Consider the following 21,123-nt stretch of genomic DNA (forward strand, 5'->3'; position numbering starts at 1 on the left):
ATACGGGTGATAAAATGCATCTGCAGAACAGCTGTCTGAATGAGTCCCTATTCACATCAAAAGGAGCTGAACTGAAATACCAGACAGCTCTTCACCTGGGCACAAGTTGTGTTTTTGGAAAAAAGCAGCCATCATTTTCTAATCCTGTACAACCCCTTTAACGGGCTTATCCATAGGATAGGTCATCAATAGGAAGGCATCCAACATTCACAACTCCACTGATGCCTTTTTTTTTTTCATGGTTTTACACAGCTCCAAAATGCACAACCACAATTTTAGAACCGTCTGAGCTCGGTATCGCAGCTTTGTCAAATATAAGGCATCAACAAAAAAACTGGATAAACCCTTTAAATAACAAAATCAGTCCATAAAATGGCTGACTCTGCAGTGTGTAGGTGTCAGGTGCACTTTAATGAAGAAACCCCTTTGCTGAGAAAGAAAAAAAAAAAAAAAAAGATAACAGAGCTGCTTATAGCAGAAAAAGGATTAATACATCAATAGGAAATGCACTGCAAAATGGAGGCACGGGCTCGAAGGTAGAAGCGTCACCTATACTCTAGGGGTTTTGTCTTCCAGCTTTGGCAGGAAATGGAGCCAAGCCAAATGGGTCTGCACCTGCGATCTCTGAAGTTCTGTAAGTCACAGGGGTGATGGGAACAGATCCAGCTACTGAGGCTTTTGCAGAATGAGACACTACTTTGTAAGCAGCAATGGGCTGTGCATCCACAGCCGGCCCTTCCTGAGGGCTATAGTGTCGGGAATACTTAGACAAAGACTGAGGGCGGAATGGCTTGGTTACCACAGTCCCAAACACAGTCTCTTGGGATGTCTCGTGGCCAGGGGTCCTATGGTTTTCAGCACTGTGTGGCTCCTTGGATGCGTTTAGATACAGAGAAGCTTCAGCCATCTCATTGCTTCTGCTGGAATGTACATACAGGTTTCCAGTAGTGTATGACGTCTTCATGGAACTGCCTCCCACCTTCAAGTCACTATTTCGGAATGTAGAATTTCCTACAGCCGCAGCTTCTTTTACAGAATGATGAGCTTGAGGAGAAGAAGTGGGGTCTTCAACACTAATCTTTCTTGTAAAAGGCGCCCGGAGGAACACATCAGGTTCCTCAAGCTGGTTTAAAGAAGAAGACGACTTCGCCAAGAATGGTGCATTGGTAAATATATCAGAATCATCCTTTGAAATTATTGAGCTCTTGAATGGCGCTGTAGAAAAGACGTCAACATCTGTACTGAAGCCTCCTGCAGGCATCTGGGCCCTTCTCTCAGATGGAGTGTAGATAGGAGTGTTTTGCATGGAAACTGGCTCCTCAGAATTGGGAAATGTCACATCCTTAACTTTCTTACAACCTTCCTCCTCATCTGACTCCATTAAGAGAGGTCTAGAACCGCTGCAATCCAAAAGGTCTGGCTCTTGGTCAGTGCCTTCTCCTTCACTGCTATGAAAGGAACTACAACTAGATGGACCTTTGGATGGACTCTCCAGCTTTAATTCTAATTCAGATAAGGGGCAGGTTTCAGAACTAGGATCTTTAAAAATCCCATCATTTCCCATATGGAAAGACTGAGAAGCTTGTAGTACACCTACAAATAGAGAGAAAGGTTTAGAATTACTAATGTTACTAATGCTAGGAAATCAATACTTATAGCGTTAGGACAAAAAACATTCATGTCTCACATACTTTGCCGTCAAACAAGATCAAGATGGCACTGTGACAAAATGACATAATGGTCAGGTTTGGGATCCTCCTCAAAGGGATAACCAAACAACAAAAGGAAGAGTAGGAAAAAAACACATCACATATCAAAATACATGGAGATGTAGGCTTATAAACATGGCAGTGATGAGGGCAAGCTGCAGTCTACTGCAAAGTGCCGATGATATTGCTTCCAGAAAAAAAAAAAACAGACTTTGCAAATGACACACAGTGGTCCTCAAAAAAGCAGCCGAAAGGCCACCGCTAATCTACTCCAGACCCCAATTTAGAAGACATTTTCTAATTCCCTGAATCCCTTGTATATTGGCTTCTTCTATGAGAAGACCACCCCTACAGAAGACCATTTTCTACTGCCTTTTTCTGGACGGCTTCACTCTATATATTAAACAGTGTGGAATTTCCAGAAACTTTTAAAGACCAAATCATAATACACATTTCGCATGTTTGCAGAACTTCATATACATTACACTGGAACCAACATATATGTGACCTACATAACGGAGCTTACCTGGACGACATGAATTGCAGGTAAAATTTAGGAAGAAATCATTAGAAATGACTATGAAAAGTTGACGTCAGAGAGAAGTGGTCTGAAGTCTCCAGGGAAGTGCACACAAGGTGGAAGCTCATCGTAAATGAAGTCTCAGCTTTGTCTAATGATATTTATGCCATTAGTGTAAATTCACCTTTATCCAAATGTGTCCCACTATCACTCTGGTGAATTGTATGTGTTTTATAGTTAAAGAGAAGCTGTCAGCAGATTTTTGCTATGCAACCTGAAGGGACCATAATGTAAGGGCAGAGTTCCTGATCCCAGCAATGTGTCACTTACTGGGTTATGGGTTCCATTAAAATCAGTGTTTTATCAGAAGCAGATTATCACTGCCGAACTAGGTGTCTCATGCCTCCTAGTCAACTATGTGTAACCCCACCCCCACCATTGATTGGCAGCTGTGTACACTTCACATTGGCAGCTGTCAATTAGTAGCGTGTGTGGGGGGGTGAAGTTATACAAGGCTCAGCATTTGCCGAGGTTGTCCACGACTTTAGCATTAATGACCTATCCCTTAGGATAGGTCATCATCGGGGTCCCACACACGACACCCTCGCCAATCAGCTATTATCAGTGTTGGCGGCAGTTGCCTCCGGCTGTAATTACTCATCCGCGGAGCTGCTCCGCGTTCAGATTGGGCAGTACCCTGCGGCAGCCACTTTGGCCTCCTATTGATTTGATTTGGAGGCAGATATGTGGCTGAGGCTCGGTACTACTAGCAGGAGACTGACAAATCCGCAACTGAGGACTTCTGGCCGCCGACACCCATAGCAGCTGATCAGTGGTGGTGCCCATCAGACATTGATGACCAATCCTCAGGATAGGTCATCAATGCTAAAATACTTTACAACCTCTTTAAGCCCTGATGGATCGGGAGGAGAGAACACGGGGACTGTAACAAACGGACATTCTTTAGCCCAGGAAGCAACATCGCTCAAATCAGGGTCTTCGCCCCTCCGTTATGCTGCTCTCAGATTACATAGCAGACCCATTCCTTAATTATCTAACTGATCCTAAATGGATTTTTTTTTTCTCTTCATTGCTATGGTTCCCATTTCTACCAAAATGCAAAATGAACTCCTTAAGGAAGTGCCCATTTTGGCCTTTAGGACCAAGCAAATTTTTTCATTGTCACATTCCAGGAACTGAAATATTTCTTATTTTTCCATCAATGATGCCACTGTGTGAAGGCTTGGGGTTTTTCTTAGGAGGAGTCGCATTTGTTAATGGCAGCGTCTTGTGCATTTAATTTATAACCCATCTCTTATTATCTCTTTGTGGTTTCTGCTATTGTTTTTTGAGGCTTTGCATTTTCTGCTTCACAAATAAGGCGGTAACTAAACAAATTAGTTTTCAGTAGCCATATGATTTACATTTTTTTGTTAATGGCACTGTATGGGGGATTTTTTTTTTTTTTTTGCAGAACGAGATGTAGTTTTCAGCGATTCCATTCTCTGGCACATACAAAGATGATTTTTTTTTATTTTTTTTTTTGAGGGTGGAACGTACAAAATAAAACGATTCTAGAATTTTTTTTTTTTTTTTTTTAGTCATACTGACATGTTAGCATCGTGACGTTACAGGTCGCAGGTCTATACAATGAAAAAAAAAAGTATATTAATTGTGTATTATCATAATTATCTGCAGAATAAAGTTAATATGTCATAGCAAAGGATTTATTAGTCAGTCAAGCAGGAGGAAATAGAGCTGGGAAGGGAATAGAGTCAGAGAGGCTTGGAAAGATCTTCCACGCACCGAAAGCACTTAAGCCTCATTTACATATTTATTTTACTCACATATAGTGTAATTAATTCCACAGCGCTTTGGATTTACACACCACAGATCAGGGAGGAGAAAAAGCATTCACGTTTTTAGGAACAGAAGCTCAATTGTGCTGTAACTATGGAAGAAAGCGCATGATCCTTCATGAGTAGAGATGATCGAGCACTAAAATATTCAAATAGAGCAGGTTGGAAGGCTCAAAACAAGTAACAAGTATAATGGAAGCCTATGGGAAACTAGTAATCTTTCCTGCAGGCCCTAACAGGAGAGCTGGGGGAGTAGGAAAGTTGCTGAATGTTTGGTAAATCGCACTCAAACGGAATAAGAACAGCATAAGGATGAAGCCTGGATGCATCTCTGACTCCCAGGTCGCTGCTCGGAACAAAATACATGATTTAAAAAAAAAAAAAAAAAAGTGGGAGTCCCTCCATTTTTGATAACCAACCAAGGTAAAGCAGACAGCTGTGAGCTGAAATTATCAGGCTGGGAGGGTCCCAGGTTATTGGGCCTAAAAATACAAGCTCGTATCTGCCCCTGAATTGACGCATCACATTAGATGTGCCAGTTCTGGCACTTTGCCTTGACTTCTCGATTGCCCTCAGCGTTGGTAATTGGGGTAATGGTTTATTTGGTTGATGTCACCTGGCATCAAGCACTAGTGTTAGTAATGGAGAGGCATCTATCAGACAACACCATTACTATCCCAGTAAGTAAAAAGAAAAAAAGAAAAACACCAATATTTTATAAAAAAAAAAAAGAAAACACCACACTCAAACCTTGGTTCACCAATTTATTTTAAAAAACAAGCCCTGCAGCTCCGACACAACCCATGGCATTCTCACGACGTCCACCGATTATGGAGTACAAGCTTTGAAGCTCCGTTCTCAAAACAAGGCGGCATAGTTTGTACTACATAATCGTTGGACGTCATGGAAATGCCATGGATTATGTCAGAGCTGTGGGGTTAATAAATTGGTTTACAAGGAACTCTTTCTTTTCGTGCCTTTCAGGTTGCCATTTGTAGACTAGGTCGGAATCCTTGGATTACTTTGGAACAGCATGGCTTTTTTTTATTAATAAATTGGTGAATCAGGAACTTTTCTAAAATATTTAAGTTTTTTTTTCCTGTTAACTTACTTGGGTAATAATGGGGGTGTCTGATAGAGACCTCTCCATTACTAACCCATGGGCTTGATGCAAGCTGACATCAACCCCAAAAAATATTACCCCGATTGCCAAAGTAAATATGAGGAGCCAGGCAAAGTGCCAGAACTGGCGCATCTATTGTGATGTGCCAATTCTGGGGTGGGCTACAAGCTTGTATTTTTAGGAAGGGAAGGGACCAATAACCTGGGACATTCCCAGCCTGATAATATAAGCCCCCAGATGTCTGCTTTACCTTGGCTGGTTATTAAAAATAGGGGGGAATCCCTCATTTTATTTATTAGGTTAAACTTAAGATCTCCCTCCTGTAACAACTCTCCCTGAACGGTTTCCTGAGGAGAGTGTGCTGAGAATCACTTCATAGGGTCCTATAACACCCCATGATATGGTGAAGCCGGTCAATCACAGTAATGCCAATAGCCAACATGGCTACAGTATTACAGTGTATGGTGGGCAATTTCCACAAGTTTATTGGCTATCTAACAGCCTCGATACATGGGGGTCTGGGGCTCTATCATTGCGCTAGAGCACCTGTGATACTAGATCGAGAAACAAGCATACCAGAGTACCACGAAGCTCGATCGAGGACACTCACTCCTCATTATTCATGAGCTATAAGAGGGGAGATCTAGGAAGCAAGCTGTGCTAAAACATGAGAGCTAGCGAAGACTGGACACAAAGACCTCATATCCAGCAGTTGGAGATGGACCCACATGAGAAAAGTCTGAAACTAGGGGCAAGAAGTTAACTACTACAAATGTATTCTTCATTGTATGCAAAAAAAAAAATGAAAAAAATATTTGAATAATATTTATGTTTTTGGGGGGGTTATTTTTAAAACCAGTAATTGAGCCCAAACGTTATTCAATAAAAACTCCCAACAAATGTTATCCTTAAACCATTATATGAATGTCTGTAATGTAGTTATATTAAAATACTTACAGATCGCCATCTTCCCCAATTTCCAGTGTTGCTCGAGTCCTTTTCTGGATCACGTTACTTCATATCAGACTGGCTGGATGACACAGGAGTCTGTGTGTGGACCGGAAATCTCTTTCACAATGTAAGACTAAGGACCCTCATTCTGGGGCTCCATAGGCTTACACTGATGTAAGTAGCATCAACCTACACAGCAGTCCCTGTGTGAGAGGAACGCCCAAGTGACCCATTGGGCGGCCAAAGCGGTGCTGGAAATGGGATGAGGACGATCCGGATATATTTTAATACGAATAACATTACATTACAGACATACTTACAAAAAGGTTTAGACACTAGAAATTTTGTCAGGAGTGCTTCTTTATCAGATCTATACGATAGACGATAGTGATGAGCGCAAGTGCGCTCTACTCCAGTTTGCCTATGATGCCCAGGTATGCACAGAGTATCGCGGGTGCTTGACTAACTTGTTTCCATCCCAACGGCCAGAGGTTTTGCACTTGTTTTTTTCCAAACCGAATTGGAAACTGGGTTTTTGCAAACTGCAGCGTGTCACTTCTTTCAATGTTTTTTGCACCCATAAAGAAAATGAGTAAGTGCAAACCGCAGCAAAAAAAACGTTATCGGGTTTTGCTGCATTTCTGGTGCAAAATCTTATGGAAGTTGCATCATTTATTATTGGGGGGGGGGGGGGGAAGAATTAAACTTTATTAGCATGCACAAGAGACAATTAAAAAAAAAACAAACAACACAGCAAAAAGCTCCTTTTTTAACCAGCTTCTTCACTGTCAAGAAAGCAGATTTTTGCCTGCAAAAAAAGAAGCAGCAAAAAAAGCAAAGTGTAAACATAGCCCTTAAACTGTTTCCGGTCAGTGACCTCAGGAGTCCGTGGAGGTCCACATACGCAAAAATAGTGTTACCCAGTAATAAAGAAAAAAGGAAATACATGTGTATAATAAAACATGTTCAATTCCAACAATTTTCAGGGAGAAATACTTCATTTTCTGATACTTTTCAAAAGTGCCAACACTTTAGGCCATGACTGATAAAGATTATATATACACATATACAGTACATACATATACACATACACTCATATACATACATATACACACATACAGTTGTGGCCAAAAGTATTGACACCCCTGCAATTCTGTCAGATAATACTCAGTTTCGTCCTGAAAATGATTGCAAACACAGATTTTTTGTTATTATTGTCTCATTTAATTTGTCTTAAATGAAAAAACACAAAAAGAATTGTCCTAAAGCCAAATTGGATATAATGACGTCACGGCAGGTCCTTTCCGCGCAGGGCCTTGTGATGACGTCGCGGTCACATGACCGTGACGTCATGGCAGGTCCTTCTGCCAGGCCATCCTTGCCACCGGAACGTGTCGCTTGCATCGCGAGGAGCAGGAAAGGCGGCGTAGGTGAGTATATAATCATTTTTAATTTTTTTTAATTATTTTTAACATTAGATGTTTTTACTATTGACGCTGCATAGGCTGCGTCAATAGTAAAAAACTTGGTTACACAGGGTTAATAGCAGCGGTAACTGAGTGCGTTACCCGCAGCATAACGCGGTCCGTTACCGCCGGCATTAACCCTGTGTGAGCGGTGACCGGAGGGGTGTATGCGGGCGCCGGGCAGTGAGTGCGGGGAGTAAGGAGCGGCCATTTTCTTCCGGACTGTGCGCGTCGCTGATTGGTCATGGCAATGGTCGTGGGCGTTTTGCCACGACCAATCAGCGACTTGGATTCCATGACAGACAGAGGTCGCGAGTCGCGACCAATGAATATCCGGGACAGACAGACGGAAGTACCCCTTAGACAATTATATAGTAGGATATACACATACATACATATACACATACATATACATTTACACACATACACAAATATACACACATACATACATGCATACAGTCATGGCCAAAAGTATTGACACCCCAGCAATTCTGTCAGATAATACTCAGTTTCTTCCTGAAAATGATTGCAAACACAAATTCTTTGGTATTATTATTATCTTTGGTATCATTCATTTAATTTGTCTTAAATGAAAAAACACAAAAAGAATTGTCCTAAAGCCAAATTGGATATAATTCCACACCAAACATAAAAAAGGGGGTGGACAAAAGTATTGGCACTGTTTGAAAAATCATGTGATGCTTCTCTAATTTGTGTAATTAACAGCACCTGTAACTTACCTGTGGCACCTAACAGGTGTTGGCAATAACTAAACCACACTTGCAGCCAGTTAACATGGATTAACCCCTTAAGCCCCGAGGGTGGTTTGCACGTTAATGACCGGGCCAATTTTTACAATTCTGACCACTGTCCCTTTATGAGGTTATAACTCTGGAACGCTTCAACGGATCTTGGCGATTCTGACATTGTTTTCTCGTGACATATTGTACTTCATGTTAGTGGTAAAATTTATTCGATATAACTTGCGTTTATTTGTGAAAAAAACGAATATTTGGCGAAAATTTTGAAAATTTCGCAATTTTCCAACTTTGAATTATTATGCCCTTAAATCACAGACATATGTCATGAAAAATACTTAATAAGTAACATTTCCCACATGTCTACTTTACATCAGCACAATTTTGGAACCAAAATTTTTTTTTGTGACGGAGTTATAAGGGTTAAAAGTTGACCAGCAATTTCTCATTTTTACAACACCATTTTTTTTTAGGGACCACATCTCATTTGAAGTCACTTTGAGGTGTCTATATGATAGAAAATACCCAAGTGTGACACCATTCTAAAAACTGCACCCCTCAAGGTACTCAAAACCACTCTGAAGAAGTTTATTAACCCTTCAGGTGTTTCACAGGAATTTTTGGAATGTTTAAATAAAAATGAACATTTAACTTTTTTTCACACAAAATTTATTTCAGATCCAATTTGTTTTATTTTACCAAGGGTAACAGGAGAAAATAGACCCCAAAAGTTGTTGTACAATTTGTCCTGAGTACGCTGATACCCCATATGTGGGGGTAACCCACTGTTTGGGCACATGGCAGAGCTCGGAAGGAAAGGAGCGCCATTTGACTTTTCAATGCAAAATTGACTGGAATTGAGATGGGACGCATGTTGCATTTGGAGAGCCCCTAATGTGCCTAAACATTGAAACCCCCCACAAGTGACACCATTTTGGAAAGTAGACCCCCTAAGGAACTTATCTAGATGTGTGGTGAGCACTTTGACCCAACAAGTGCTTCACAGAAGTTTATAATGCGGAGCCGTAAAAATAAAAAATCATATTTTTTCACAAAAATGATCTTTTCGCCCCCAATTTTTTATTTTCCCAAGGGTAGGAGAAGAAATTGGACCCCAAAAATTGTTGTGCAATTTGTCCTGAGTACGCTGATACCCCATATGTGGGTGTAAACCATTGTTTGGGCGCAGGGCAGAGCTCGGAAGGGAAGGAGCGCCATTTGACTTTTCAATGCAAAATTGACTGGAATTGAGATGGGACGCCATGTTGCGTTTGGAGAGCCCCTGATGTGCCTAAACATTGAAACCCCCCACAAGTAACACCATTTTGGAAAGTAGACCCCCTAAGGAACTTATCTAGATGTGTGTTGAGCACTTTGACCCAACAAGGGCTTCACAGAAGTTTATAATGCAGAGCCGTAAAAATAAAAAAATCATATTTTTTCACAAAAATGATCTTTTCGCCCCCATTTTTTTATTTCCCCAAAGTTAAGATTAGAAATTAGACCACAAAAGTTGTTGTGCAATTTGTCCTGAGTACAACGATGCCCCATATGTGGGGGTAAACCACTGTTTGGGCGCATAGCAGAGCTCGGAAGGGAAGGAGCGCTATTTTACTTTTCAATGCAAAATTGACTGGAATTAAGATGGGATGCCATGTTGCGTTTGGAGAGCCCCTGATGTGCCTAAACATTAAAAACCCCCACAAGTGACACCATTTTGGAAAGTAGACGCCATAAGGAACTTATCTAGATGTGTTTTTAGAGCTTTGAACCCCCAAGTGTTTCACTACAGTTTATAATGCAGAGCCGTGAAAATAAAAATTCTTTTTTTTTTCACAAAAATGATTTTTTAGCCCCCAGTTTTGTATTTTCACAAGGGTATCAGGATAAATTGGACCCCAAAAGTTGTTGTCCAATTTATCCTGAGTACGCTGATACCCAATATGTGGGGGGGAACCACTGTTTGGGCGCATGACAGAGCTCGGAAGGGAAGGAGCGCCATTTGGAATGCAGACTTAAATGGATTGGTCTGCAGGCATCACGTTGCATTTGCAGAGCCCCTGATGTACCCAAACAGTACAAACCCCCCACAAGTGACCCCATATTGGAAACTAGACCCCCCAAGGAACTTATCTAGATGTGTTGTGAGAACTTTGAACCCCCAAGTGTTTCACTACAGTTTATAACGCAGAGCCGTGAAAATAAAAATTCTTTTTTTTTTTCACAAAAATGATTTTTTAGCCCCCAGTTTTGTATTTTCACAAGGGTAGCAGGAGAAATTGGACCCCAAAAGTTGTTGTCCAGTTTGTCCTGAGTACGCTGATATCCCATATGTTGGGGTAAACCCCTGTTTGGGCACACGGGAGAGCTCTGAAGGGAAGGAGCACTGTTTTCCTTTTTCAACGCAGAATTGGCTGGAATTGAGATCGGATGCCATGTCCCGTTTGGAGAGCCCCTGATGTGCCTAAACAGTGGAAACCCCCCAATTATAACTGATACCCTAATCCAAACACACCCCTTACTCTAATCCCAACAGTAACCCTAACCACACCCCTAACCCAGACACACCCAACCCTATTCCCAACCGTAAATGTAATCCAAACCCTAACCCTATCTTTAGCCCCAACCCTAACTGTAGCCCCAACCCTAGCCCCAACCCTAACCCTAATGGGAAAATGGAAATAAATACATTTTTTTTAATTTTTTTATTTTTCCCTAACTAAGGGGGTGATGAAGGGGGGTTTGATTTACTTTTATAGCGGGTTTTTTAGCGGATTTTTATGATTGGCAGCCGTCACACACTGAAAGACGCTTTTTATTGCAAAAAATATTTTTTGCGTTACCACATTTTGAGAGCTATAATTTTTCCATATTTAAGTACACAGAGTCACATGAGGTCTTGTTTTTTGCGGGACGAGTTGACGTTTTTGTTGGTAACATTTTCAGACACGTGACATTTTTTGATCGCTTTTTATTCCGATTTTTGTGAGGCAGAGTGATCAAAAACCAGCTATTCATGAATTTCTTTTGGGGGAGGCGTTTATACCGTTCCACGTTTGGTAAAATTGATAAAGCAGTTTTATTCGTCGGGTCAGTACGATTACAGCGATATCTCATTTATATCATTTTTTTATGTTTTGGCGCTTTTATACGATAAAAACTATTTTATAGAAAAAATTATTATTTTGGTATCGCTTTATTCTCAGGACTATAACTTTTTTATTTTTTTGCTGATGATGCTGTATGGCGGCTTGTTTTTTGCGGGACAAGATGACGTTTGCAGCGGTACCATGGTTATTTATATCTGTCTTTTTGATCGCGTGTTGTTCCACTTTTTTGTTCGGCGGTATGGTAATAAAGCGTTGTTTTTTGCCTCGTTTTTTTTTTTTTTTTTCTTACGGTGTTTACTGAAGGGCTTAACTAGTGGGCCAGTTTTATAGGTCGGGTCGTTACGGACGCGGCAATACTAAATATGTGTACTTTTATTGTTTTTTTTATTTTATTTAGATAAAGAAATGTATTTATGGGAATAATATATATATTTTTTTTTCATTATTTTGGAATATTTTTTTTTAATTTTTTTTTACACATTTGGAAATTTTTTTTTTTACTTTTTTACTTTGCCCCAGGGGGGGACATTACAGATCGGTGATCTGTCAGTTTGCATAGCACTCTGACAGATCACCGATCTGCGAGAAGTGCAGGCTGCTTCACAGTGCCTGCTCTGAGCAGGCTTCTGTGAAGCCACCTCCCTCCCTGCAGGACCCGGATCCGCGGCCATCTTGGATCCGGGTCTGGGGCCTGCAGGGAGGGAGGTAAGACCCTCGCAGCAACGCGATCACATCGCGTTGCTGCGGGGGGCTCAGGGAAGCCCGCAGGGAGCCCCCTCCCTGCGCGATGCTTCCCTGCACCGCCGGCACATCGCGATCATGTTTGATCGCGGTGTGCCGGGGGTTAATGTGCCGGGGGCGGTCCGTGACCGCTCCTGGCACATAGTGCCGGATGTCAGCTGCGATAGGCAGCTGACACCCGGCCGCGATCGGCCGCGCTCCCCCCGTGAGTGCGGCCGATCGCGTATGACGTACTATCCCGTCACCAGGAATTAAGTCCCAGGTCACCTTGACGGGATAGTACGTCAAACGGGATTAAGGGGTTAAAGTTGGCTCAACCTCTGTCCTGTGTCCTTGTGTGTACCACATTGAGCATGGAGAAAAGAAAGAAGACCAAAGAACTGTCTGAGGACTTGAGAAACCAAATTGTGAGGAAGCATGAGCAATCTCAAGGCTACAAGTCCATCTCCAAAGACCTGAATGTTCCTGTGTCTACCGTGCGCAGTGTCATCAAGAAGTTTAAAGCCCATGGCACTGTGGCTAACCTCCCTAGATGTGGACGGAAAAGAAAAATTGACAAGAGATTTCAACGCAAGATTGTGCGGATGTTGGATAAAGAACCTCGACTAACATCCAAACAAGTTCAAGCTGCCCTGCAGTCCGAGGGTACAACAGTGTCAACCCGTACTATCCGTCGGCATCTGAATGAAAAGAGACTGTATGGTAGGAGACCCAGGAAGACCCCACTTCTTACCCCGAGACATAAAAAAGCCAGGCTGGAGTTTGCCAAAACTTACCTGAAAAAGCCTAAAACGTGTTTTGTTAGAATGTTCTCTGGTCAGATGAGACAAAAGTAGAGCTTTTTGGGCAAAGGCATCAACAGAGTTTACAGGAGAAAAAAAAGAGGCATTCAAAGAAAAGAACACGGTCCCTACAGTCAAACATGGCAGAGGTTCCCTGATGTTTTGGGGTTTGCTTTGCTGCCTCTGGCACTGGACTGCTTGACCGTGTGCATGGCATTATGAAGTCTGAAGACTACCAACAAATTTTGCAGCATAATGTAGGGCCTAGTGTGAGAAAGCTGGGTCTCCCTCAGAGGTCATGGGTCTTCCAGCAGGACAATGACCCAAAACACACTTCAAAAAGCACTAGAAAATGGTTTGAGAGAAAGCACTGGAGACTTCTAAGGTGGCCAGCAATGAGTCCAGACCTGAATCCCATAGAACACCTGTGGAGAGATCTAAATATGTCAGTTTGGAGAAGTCACCCTTCAAATATCAGGGACCTGGAGCAGTTTGCCAAAGAAGAATGGTCTAAAATTCCAGTAGAGCATTGTAAGAAACTCATTGATGGTTACCGGAAGCGGTTGGTCGCAGTTATTTTGGCTAAAGGTTGTGCAACCAAGTATTAGGCTGAGGGTGCCAATACTTTTGTCTGGCCCATTTTTGGAGTTGTGTGTGAAATGATCAATGTTTTGCTTTTTGCTTCATTCTCTTTTGTGTTTTTTCATTTAAGACAAATTAAATGAAGATAATAATACCAAAGAATTTGTGATTGCAATCATTTTCAGGAAAAACAGTATTATCTGACAGAATTGCAGGGGTGTCAATACTTTTGGCCATGACTGTATACACATACACACACATATACAAACATATACAGTACATACAAAAACACATACACACACACACACATATATATACACACATACACTCATATACACACACACATACACATATATATACATACACACATACAAACATACATACATATACACACACACACACACACACACACACACACACACACACTTTTTTTTAACAGGGATACGGTGCATACTACGTGACTGCCCAATATACTACGTGACTGGGCAGTATACTACGTGGCTCTGTGCTGTATACTACGTGACTGGGCAATATACACAAAAGCACAACAAAGGAGCTGGGAGCACAGAGCTATCACCAGAAGGTGAGTTAAGTGTTTGTTATTTTATCATGTGCCTGCCTGCAGTAGGGGCATACAAGAGTGACGTGGGGGCCATATCCATGATGGCAGAGGGGGGGGGGGGGGGATAGTGCAGGCACATGTAATATTCGCTGCTCCCCTGTGAATCAACTCAGCGCGGCTTCAGCACTGAGGTGATGGACAGCAGGTGCAATGAATATTACATGAGGCTAATGAGTGGGAGCACAGGACCTCCTGCTGTCTCTACGGCCCGCAGCCAGCCCTCCCAAGCCCCCTGGCACCACTCCAGAGCCGCCCCCCTCCTCTACAGCACAGCACACAGATTCGGATTATAAGACGCACCCCCCACTTTCCCCCAAAATTTGGGGGAACAAAAGTGCATCTTATAATCTGAAAAATACATTAATATATATATATATATATATATATATATATATATATATATATATATATATATATATATATATATATATATATATATATATATATATATATTAGAAAAAATTGGAACAGCACAAATCCTTTACTTATCTTCGGGTGCAAGGCCCAGGCAACCCGTCCCTTGGTTGCTTTCAGTCCATATAAGTCACAAAAATAGGCAGCACTCCATATTCTCAAGATAATCTGCAGGTCTTTATTGAGCCCACATCTCGTGCAACGTTTCAGCTCTCAACTGAGCCTTTCTCAAGCAACAAACAGACCTTTTGACAGTGTATATATAGAGGGACATTTCCCCAACATCCCCTCTGTGCAGCCAATCAGTGAACTTCATAAATTTACGGACAATTACATTGCATCATAAAGTGTATTAAGTGCCAGCGGTGTACTATTAAAATCATATAGGACAATTACTGAATTAAACATACCCTTGGAGAGACATAGCTTTCAAGGAGGAGGCAGCATGTTTTCGGCGTCCCCGGACAGCTACTGCGCATGTCCTAATCCTCCTATGTGACTCATGATCACGTGTTAGGTAGAGGGCCAATAAGAACCGCTATTTTCCACACGGCGTATTGCGCCTGCGCAGTAGCGCTCGGAGTCTCTATATTGATAATAAACTCCAATGTTTTCCTGTGACTCATGGTCACATATATATAGAGGGTCAATAGGAGCCACTATTCTCCATTTGTCATAACGCGCCTGCGCAGTAGCGCTCATGATCCCCATCTTGGTAATGGAATCTAGTTCCTTCAGGACTTAAAGCGCATGCGCCGTAGCGCCTATGGCAGCGATATTACTCAACATCACTTAGTGTTGTATATGGCATTTTCAGGGCCACATTATATAAGAATAAATAAATAAAGTGCCACCAAGTGCCTATATATCAATAATGCCAGCACTATAATATAGAATACATTCTTTAACCCTTATGGTAAAATCCATTTTATCCATTTCTATGTTCACTAAGGCAGCTCAGCTGCTCATATGCCATAAGGACCAATGTGAGATGTGCATAATCCTACCTTGAGCTAACAGAGAGTATCTTGATTCAGATCCTCACCTGGCACTCATACAGTGTCTATAGGGTGCCCCTCACCCCTTCGAGTCAGGCGCATCCATTCTAGACCTCTGCATAGCAGTATATATACACTGTCAAAAGGTCTGTTTGTTGCTTGAGAAAGGCTCAGTTGAGAGCTGAAACGTTGCACGAGATGTGGGCTCATAAAGACCTGCAGATTATCTTGAGAATATGGAGTGCTGCCTATTTTTGTGACTTATATGGACTGAAAGCAACCAAGGGACGGGTTGCCTGGGCCTTGCACCCGAAGATAAGTAAAGGATTTGTGCTGTTCCAATTTTTTCTATTATGTTGATGTCTGGAAATTTTTGCACATTTAGTATTTATTTATTGATTTTCTCTAACATCCTTAAGCCATTTTTTGGGGTCATGGATTCACATACCATGAACCTGGGGATTTTTAATTACACTATGGAAGATGACATATATATATATATATATATATATATATATATATATATATATATATTTTTTTTTTAATACTTAATATATCACCAACTGAATTTGTTCACATACTTTATAACGTAATTTATATGGAAAGCGTTACCACGAGTTCCATTAGAAGAAAGACTTCACACAAACCTCTGATTAAAACCACACAAGTCCGAGGCCATTGCCATTCTTTAAAATACTTTAATTCACAGAAATAGATTGGAATCTACTATACAATCAGGAAATGTGCAGGTTGTAAATGACATTTTTGCTTTTATTTCCATCTCTAAGTTAACTTTATTTCTTTTTTTACTTTTTTGGAAAATTTCAAGACCTGGAGGGAATCTGAACTGATAAGACAGAGAGGAGCAGGAACTAAAATATATTTATATATTTATATATACACACGTCAAAATTCTACCAACCACTTCACTAAAGGAATTTATTTTTATTTGCCTACAATAATGATAAATTATCTCGGGTTGAGAAAACTTTTTTTTCTTTCCATACAATACATAAGAATAAAGTTAAGATCAGTGTATTGGACACAGGTAGAAATTTGTTATACAGAGGAGATCCCCGCAGACTTAGAAGGCTTATAATTCTATGTACAGAAAACAAAATCCAGTACATTGCATGGAGAGCTTCCCAGAGACAGCGATAGACCACCCAACAAGTTGTACATCTTGTGTACAGGATACAGATATATAGGAAACTCGCACGGACATCTGCACAAACAAAGGTTACACTGATCTTGCAGGACACGCGCACGCACACATACGCACAGATACAGCTTTAAATACTTTTTCTTAAATAACAGAAATAATAGAAGCATATCGGCCCACACAAGTATCCCCCCATGCAGAGTAAAGAGGTGGAGGTCACCAGTACAATGTAAGAGATGGCAGATCCACAGACTGACATATTGTGCTGGGAAATTCTGCAATGTTAAGGTCTTCGATGCTAGGAGGGAGATAATATCAGAACGACTGGTTATGCCCATTTGCTAGGGACAACGTGCATATTTTTGTCATCATAATTAGACATTTATATTCGGATTTGGACTTTCTTCCTTTATTTTTGCCATTTTTGTAAATTTAAAGGGTTGGTCCCAAGATGTGAAGTTATTCCCTACCCCATGGATGGGGGATATCTTCCAGATCGATGGGGATCCAATTGATGATAACTGGGGCTCCAAAAAGTGCAGCGGAGGTCAAGCACACACCTAGACTCCATTCATAGGAACCCGGTACAGTGAAAATAAGATCGACAAGTAGAGCACTTCACTATCTCCGGCACGCCCATTGAGAATAAATGGAGCAAAGGCGCAAATACTCCGTTGAGAAGATGATCTTCATAGCCCCGTCCTCGAAATTGGCAGGAGTCCTAGTGGTAGAATTCCTAATCCTATGAATAGGTGCTAACTTCACTTCTTGAAAGAAAATGTTTTACCGGGGAAACAGTCACCAAGAAAGGTTGACTCCTGTGCCTTCTAGACAATTTATTTAGATCACAGAAGAGCTGAACATCACTTGGATAGTAGGTATAGGACAGGTTGAGGGTCTCACAATCCATTATATTCTACAGGAAAGAGGCTCCTCTTAAGGTGTTACGCGAACAACAGCACAACAGTATTGATATGTACTTCATAGCCAAGGGCTGCTCTTCATCCCAAACCAAACTTCCTATTTGGTGCACACAATGGAGTGCAGAAAGAAAGCAAAGAAAAAAAGTGTCTCAAGGAATCACGAGGAAACTGAATACCAGAATTACTGATGAAATTTCATAGATTTTTTTTTTTGGCCTATGGGTTTTGAAAGTGTACCGCTCTCTTGGTTAGCTCCATCACTACCAAATACCAGATTAGATTACAGATTAGAAAAAACGAGTCCTGCAGTATTGTTCTCCGTTTTCTGACAGCAAAGAGGTCTCTCCTACATTGTAGATCCAGTGTGTCCATCATGTGTGGTCTGAACAGAAATGTTCTCCGTTTGTAGGAAATATTGGCCAACACTTCAAAAAGACATTTTTTACCTTCATCTTGATTAATGAGAAATCTTCGTTTTTACAGCCTCATATTTGATTAGACTCAATGTTATGACTCGTCATAGCACATATATATATATGGCAAAGAAAGGCTTCTAAAGGGGAAGGGAACATATTGAAATCAGTTCTTGGTCCCAGCCACAATTTTCTGCTGTAGAGCCACTTCTGGAACACTTCTACAGCCTTAAGTTTACCCTCAACTTCATCTAATACTATAATCCCTTCCCCGATTCACAGAAATTGATGTTGGGGAAAGCTGTTAAACCATCATGGAGAACTTTATTCCAACTTTATTTATAAGGGGATTATTCGTTGGGTGAGACTGTAGCCAATTATCAAGGTTTCATAGGATTTCATACAGGTATCCCAAATCTAAAGGAAGCATGTCCAGAAAAAAACCATTTATGTACAAAAATGATGCACACAAGCAAAAGGCAAATCTGTCTACTGCAAATATCAGGAGTTCATATGTTTTATAACCTTGTGTTATCCTTCCAGAAAGTGATATTTATCTGAAATGATGTTACGGTGTTTCTGAAGCCCTCTGCTCCTCAATATTTATTTTATATAAATGAACGTAGGCAAATCATGTGCAATGTAAACCGGCAGTTTACAGAAGAGGTCCAGTCTGCATAGCAAGCTTTGGTACACCAAAAATAACCAGATAAAAGCACCTGATCTCTACGTACATCATACAGGTCACTCATCAGATCATTCACACATCTCTCCAATTACCATTACTGCCTATACACTTATATTCCCTACTTAAATATGATATACGGTATATTATTGATCTTTCAAATAGCCATGACATCAGACCTGATAGCTCAAGTTTTTTTTTTTTTTTTTTTTTTTTTTTAATATTTATCTTTCAAGACAGCTAGATATGTAAAAATTACAGTGGCGGGGGGGGTCAAGATTGAACTGGCCTTGGCCACCAATTAAGTCTCCAAATGGCAAAAACAATAGCAAATGTTCCTATTAAATCAGTGTTGGGCCTCCAAAATAGGGAATGATGACCCTTCAAGGCTAGCTGACATACCCCGACCATTGTGGCACGTCACAAATGCAAATAATAATGAAACTCTTTAATTGGTTATCAATCTATGACATTTCCACATTTTACAAGTGCCAAGCAGCCAAACGTGACTTTTCTTTATTCCTTCAGAAAATTTGTTGGAGGAAACAGAAGTAAATCAGAGAACATAGCAGAAGACATGGATCCATTAGCATCACAAACTCCTTGAATTTTCAGTTTAGTGTGGTATACGCCACATTTCATTGAATTCCAAACACTACTGTTGCCAGGCGGTGGAATCCCAGATAGAACACAAAAATGGAAAGGAATTCTCCACTTGCATTTATTAAAAAAAAAAAAAATATCTGATTAGCATTACATTACGAAACAGGAAACTGCAAGGTAACGATCCTGCAATCCCTTCTTGGTCCTCAAACAGTGTTAGGGATATGCTGTCCGGATTTAGCTACTGAAGTCTGTATTCACAGTAAGCGGTCTGCCTCAACGCTGTCAATCCCTGGCATTCCCATCTCACCCTGCATTACTAATTAGATTTTTTTGTAAAAAAAAAAAATACATATAAGTGAACTCCTCTAAGCAAAAAATCTAATATATTCTGCTTCCTGAGATACAAATACTAACACTGGATATGTTTAGGCAAAGTCCCGAGCATCGCCATCCTCAAGGTCAAAAATGAGCTGTGCCGTCATTTGGTTATGTTCTGTCCCATACACGAGTATCTCAGGACAGCAAAATAGACGGGCCGGTGTGACTCTTTCAGAACATTTAGACGACAAGGCAAGCAAATTTAGATTTGTTTTTAAAAGAAAAACAAAAAACCCATCAGCTTATAAGATGTAATGATATAGGGTACGGCAATTGAACAAGAAACATGGAATTTTCGCATATCCACAGCTTAAGATTTTCTTTGTCTCCCACTCGACACACAGTCGTCCAATCCAGCATAGTCCTTCCATCCCACAGGTCTTTTTAATCACTTAAGACTGAAGCAGTTTGTACACGACAAAAAAAAACAAAAACAAAAAAAAGCTGGTAAGGATATGTATTCAGATTCAGCCAGAGGCTCCATAGCAGATCCACACTATACTGATGTGCACAGAAGGTCGAAATAAAAAATAAAGAGATGTACATATCTATCTATCTATATATATATATATGCAGGGATACTCCTCTGTGGGGGAGGGGAGGTTAGGAGGTTAGCTAGCATGTGCGCGCTTTACAAGTCTATGAGCTGATCCACCAGTAGGAGTGACCTGGTCATGTTTGGTAGGCTGGACTCAGAGTTCCCACTGCTGTTATTAGCGTGAGGACCTGGAAAGTGGGGGAAAGAGAGGGATTCAGTATGTGTTTGGAAAAAAACAAAAACAGAAAGCTTGCGTAGAAGGTGAGAGAGCAGAAATGAGAGAGGGCAGAGACAGCAGTAATACATACGTTAGCTACAAGGGCTTGTTCATACCTGGCATTTTATTTGGAGATTTATTGGCTTCCAGTGAAAGTAGATGGATAGTAAAACTTAGCTTAAATGAGTTGTCCAATCTCAGGCTACAAGTCTGCAGCCATTCTATGTGACTGCAGACTTGTGAATCTTCACATTGCGCACATTACACGCTATGAGGATTCTCTGGTGCCGATGCTGGTTACGGCGGTCATGTGAGTGCAAGTATGCAATTTTCATACTCCTGGACACATGCGGACTAGACACTGTCCTGCCTCGCTCAATAAACTAAATTGAGTGAGGTCGCACCCATCTAGTCGGTACGTGACCGCATGTATCTGGTCAAATGCCCGCCGCTCCCGGCATCGGAGAATCCTCACAGCTCGCAGTGAGGAGTCACAAGTCTACAGTCACAGAGTGACTATAGCTTTAAGCCAGACAACCCCTTTATGTGATTAAAATGCTGAATGT

General features: G+C 41.1%; 1 protein-coding gene across 18 annotated transcripts in view; it reads right to left on the bottom strand.

Moving 5' to 3' along the window:
• Positions 1–390: 390 nt before the first annotated feature.
• The window catches only part of AAK1 (AP2 associated kinase 1), a 130,878-nt gene continuing 110,145 nt past the window's right edge, over positions 391–21,123 (bottom strand). For 11 of the 18 annotated variants that reach the window (XM_077263055.1, XM_077263062.1, XM_077263065.1 and 8 more), the window contains one exon: positions 391–1,593. In XM_077263055.1, coding sequence (XP_077119170.1) covers positions 557–1,593 — 1,037 coding nt within the window. In that variant the 3' untranslated portion in view covers positions 391–556. Of the gene's footprint in view, positions 1,594–19,245; positions 20,529–21,123 lie in introns of those variants that run through there. The other 7 variants (XM_077263067.1, XM_077263066.1, XM_077263072.1 and 4 more) reach the window with 1 other exon arrangement.

This window comes from Ranitomeya variabilis, chromosome 5 (genome assembly GCF_051348905.1).
Source record: "Ranitomeya variabilis isolate aRanVar5 chromosome 5, aRanVar5.hap1, whole genome shotgun sequence".
Taxonomy (NCBI): domain Eukaryota; kingdom Metazoa; phylum Chordata; class Amphibia; order Anura; family Dendrobatidae; genus Ranitomeya; species Ranitomeya variabilis.